At 34.4% G+C, this 4,110-nt stretch overlaps 1 protein-coding gene across 1 annotated transcript; it reads right to left on the bottom strand.

Moving 5' to 3' along the window:
• Positions 1 to 339: 339 nt before the first annotated feature.
• LOC106313232 (glutamine synthetase cytosolic isozyme 1-4) lies at positions 340 to 3,402 on the bottom strand. The gene is made up of 12 exons (XM_013750995.1): positions 2,915 to 3,402; positions 2,643 to 2,682; positions 2,430 to 2,533; positions 2,288 to 2,336; positions 2,088 to 2,194; positions 1,662 to 1,749; positions 1,443 to 1,571; positions 1,259 to 1,333; positions 1,104 to 1,157; positions 978 to 1,015; positions 733 to 892; positions 340 to 642 (listed from the first exon to the last, which is right to left on the bottom strand). The coding sequence occupies exons 1-12, from the start codon at positions 2,986 to 2,988 to the stop codon at positions 490 to 492; spliced, it is 1,071 nt and encodes a 356-aa protein (XP_013606449.1). The 5' UTR covers positions 2,989 to 3,402; the 3' UTR covers positions 340 to 489.
• Positions 3,403 to 4,110: the final 708 nt, after the last annotated feature.

Here is a 4,110-nt window from a genome sequence, read left to right as displayed (position 1 = left end):
ACGAAAATATCGAAGTTTCAAGAAAATGTTTCCGAGAATCAAAGTAGCATAAGATAAATTGATTGGTAGTGTACTCTCTGCGTGTTCTTACTTCTTGTTTAAGTACGTTAGTTCATTGTAGAATAGAGTTTCAAAATTATTATTTTTTTTGCACAGAGTTTCAATATTTAAAAGTTATAAATTTGAGTCCATTAAGCTAAAATGGGCCAAATAGAGTGTGCTAAATGTCGATTCGGCCGGTCTAGTTTGGGTTGGCTAGTAACGGAGGAGCTTGCAACTTGCGATTTTGGTTTCTATAAAAAGTTTAAAGTTCAGATCCTCTTCATATTCTAAAACTGATATTTGAATTTGTAATAACATAATATAGAAATAGAACAAGTTCTAAGAGTTTAAATCAAACACACTTAAACAAAGAAGACAGAACGAGACAATATAAGAATGACACATGAACTGATATTAGAGGTTCCTTGAAGCTCGAGTTTTCTTCATTCATGGCTTCCAGAGGATTGTAGTTTCAGCAATCATGGAGGTCACAGTGTACGGATCCATGTTGGACGCTGGCCTACGATCTTCAAAGTACCCTTTCCCAGCTTGCTCAGTGTCCCGACCAACTCTAATCGATGCCCCACGGTTGGCCACACCCTGTACAAACCAGTTAAGTTAGATCATGCATGACTTAGGCTCATGTGATATGAATGCACACTTTGACATGCTATGAAATAAAACTATTACCCATAAGAAAGTGTTGATATCGGCAGTCTCGTGTTTGCCAGTGAGGCGACGCTCGTTGCCTTCACCATAAGCAGAGATGTGTTCCTTGTGACGCAATCCAAGCTTCTCTATCGCTTTCTTTATCACCTCGTACCCTCCATCTTCTCTCATCGACTTTGTACTGCAGAATACAAGAAACCAAATTCATAAAAACAAACAAAAACCATATAAAATGAATCAGAGCAGATCTTGAAAACACAAAGAACCTGTAATTTGTGTGCGCTCCTGCACCATTCCAATCTCCCTAAAATAGAAAAATCAAACAGAGTAATTTAGTGAATTTGAAAAGAACAAAATTTGGTTATATATTTAAAGTTATGGTAAAAACAAACCGGAATTGGTTTAGGGTCAAGAGATAAAACAACTCCAGCCAATTCTGTGATCCTCTGTTTTCACATAACCAAGAAAAGAGTCATTAAAACAGAGTATATGAAGAGATAAGGTTACAGGGTGTATACATAACCTTGAGTGTGTTTATCATATATACCTCGAGGATGTAACGAGCGACCCAGACTTGATCGGCGGCAGCGATTCCAACCGTTGGACCGACTTGGAACTCCCACTGAAACCCACACAAGATTTGTTTTAACGGTTTGATTTCTTGTTCTGAACTCAAATCAATATGATAATGAATCGGAAGAATAAAAAAGAGTGACTGGTAAGTGTTAAACCTGTCCGGGCATGACTTCTCCGTTAGTGCCACTGACATTGATTCCGGCGTAAAGACAGGCTTTGTAATGAGAATCTACTATGTCTCTTCCAAAGGCTTTGTCTGCTCCAACTCCACAGTAGTACGGTCCCTGTTTTCTGATTTTTCATTATTATTTTTGGGTTGAAACTCAATAACGAAAGGGTACGTTAATGTGAATAGATTTGCTGAAAGTCATTACCTGAGGACCTGGGAAGCCGCCAACAGGCCAACCTACCGGCCACTTAATATCCTTTTGAAGCAAAGTATACTCTTGCTCAATTCCATACCTAAATTTCAATAATGAATGGTTACTGAAAATAATTACAACCAAAAATGAAAATTTATTGTCACTAATGTCATCCTGAAAATTTAGACTAACCAGTGTGTTTATGATCAATTTACTTTTATTATATTTTTAAGTTATAAGAAAATGTAACAACTATCAAAGTTGACTAGGGCATGTTATACCATTTACATTTAAAACTAGCATGATGATGTCAACAAATATAAGGGAGTATGCAAACTTAAACTAGTAGTTTTCAAACAAAAATTGAAATGAATTTCTTTTTTTGGCAAACAATTGAAATAAAACTTCGACTAAGTATTTCATTTAGAAGATATATACCATGTTTCTTCGGCGGCAACGCTGGGGTCGCTAAAGATCTTAGCTGCAGCATGCCTTTTGTTCGTCGGAATCGGTTCACCGGCCGGTGTATATGCGTCACACATTACCTAATTTTCAAATCAATCCCAAAAACAAAAAAATGTTTAATTTATATAACAAATTTGAATATTATTGTTTTCATTGTGTAATTGAGTTATTACAAGGATGTTGTTGCCTCTTCTGAAGGGGTCTTTGAAGATAGCTTGAGGGCTAAAAAATACATAGAGAAACCACAATCTTATTAATCCACGATTTACAATTTTATCTAGCTTATTATATGTATTAATTTATATTGAAACATACTAGAGGATGACTTCACTGTCACTGCCGGGAGCTTGGCCGGTGCTTGAACCGTCATAGTTCCATTTCGGTAACTCCGATGGATCCTTCACTGGTCCGGGCAAAGTCTGCAATAATAATGAATATAATCATTCATTTGCTTAAGTTCTTAACATTATTTCAAAGATGTATTCATCGTTTTATGCTCTAAAAAACAAACAAAAATAATATAGTTACCCTTGCTTTGCTTCTCATATCCAAGCCTGATCCACCAATCCTATTCATTAAAACCACAATATATTAACCAGAAGGTTCAATCAGTCCAAAGTCTTTCAACGTTCTAGTATATTGTTTAAAAGTTTTAACTCATACATATTCAAAAAAAACTCAAGGAAGAGACGTTTAGAAACAAACACAACTCAAACACAGAAGGCAAAGATCAACCAAAATCATCCATCTACTAATATAGACTGAATATTATTTGATAGAGGTGAATGAATTGTACGGACCATATGTACTCCGCAATGATCTTCTCAGTGTAATCGGAGAGATCGAGATTGATCAAATCTGCAAGTGCCGACATTTTCTCTAGGAATCTAAAAAAAAATATTAGCTTTGTTTTGTATAACACTAAAGAGATTCCTGCAAGTGTATATATAGCGAGAGAGAGAGAAGGGTAGGTGTGTGTTTGACTATGCTATGAAAAATGGTTTTGGTTCCAAGACGGAGAACGCGGAAAATATAGGCTATTATTGGAAATGCGAATTATCTGAAGATTCTGGTTGATTCTTGAATTACAAGATTCAATATTCGAAGAATCTTTTTTAAAACAAAAGTTGTTGACCTGATGTCCCGATAAAGTTATCATATAAAAGTTTCTCACCGAACCAAGTTTCTCGTGTATATACAATCACAAACTAGTATTTACGAAACTTTGAAATATGCATGTATTTTAAAAAATAATTGACAGTTTTTAGCAATAAATTAGGTTCTTTCACTAAATCTTTATTAACTACGAAATTGAGATTTATCTTTGAGAATCTCTTGGAAATGTTTGTTCTCATGTGAATCCAAACTAAATAAGAAAAAAATCAAAATTATTTTGTGCCACAAAATAATTTAGATATTTTCGGCCCTCTATTTGGCTGCTTATGAAAATTTATCTTCGATATTTTTGGTGTGTGGATGATTTAACTTTTGAACCAACAATCGAGTTTGAATAATCACAATGAAAAAGATGATTGCGTTTACACTGAAAATACGTGACCACACTTTTCCGCAAGTCATGGGGACTCTAACATTTGAGTGGTGAGCCATAAGCTCCCACTAATTTGAAGATCCAAGCTTTATCTCTTCTCAAGAGTCTTGTTTTTCTCAATTCAGAAAAAACAAAAAAGAGTCTTGTTTTTAAGGAATCTCTCACCAGCAGCCACCCAAAAATATTAGAATTATTCTTGGGTTCACCCCCTAGTATAAACCTCTAGTTTCACCAATCAATAGGATTGTGTTATTTCATATTCGATATCTTTTAAAAAAAGAAACAAAATATTGTCAAATTATATTATATTTTTAAAATTAAAAGGTAAAAATAAATAAATAAAAAAATAGTAGTAATTACAAAAAAAAATATTTTTAACGTCATCAGCAAAACATTAAACCCTAAATCCTAATCCCTAAACCCTAAATCCTAAACCCTAAACCCTTG

Source organism: Brassica oleracea, chromosome C9, assembly GCF_000695525.1.
Source record: "Brassica oleracea var. oleracea cultivar TO1000 chromosome C9, BOL, whole genome shotgun sequence".
Classification (NCBI taxonomy): Eukaryota; Viridiplantae; Streptophyta; class Magnoliopsida; order Brassicales; family Brassicaceae; genus Brassica; species Brassica oleracea.
Note: the sequence above shows the minus strand (reverse complement) of the source record. Positions and strands in the feature narration are given on the sequence as shown.

Coding starts and splice junctions, on each gene's coding strand:
- LOC106313232 (XM_013750995.1), bottom strand. CDS start 2,988: ATGTCGGCACTTGCAGATTTGATCAATCTCGATCTCTCCGATTACACT. Junction 2,337..2,429: donor GACAGTGAAGTCATCCTCTA/GTATGTTTCAAT, acceptor TGTATTTTTTAG/CCCTCAAGCTATCTTCAAAG. Junction 2,195..2,287: donor GAAGAGGCAACAACATCCTT/GTAATAACTCAA, acceptor TTTGAAAATTAG/GTAATGTGTGACGCATATAC.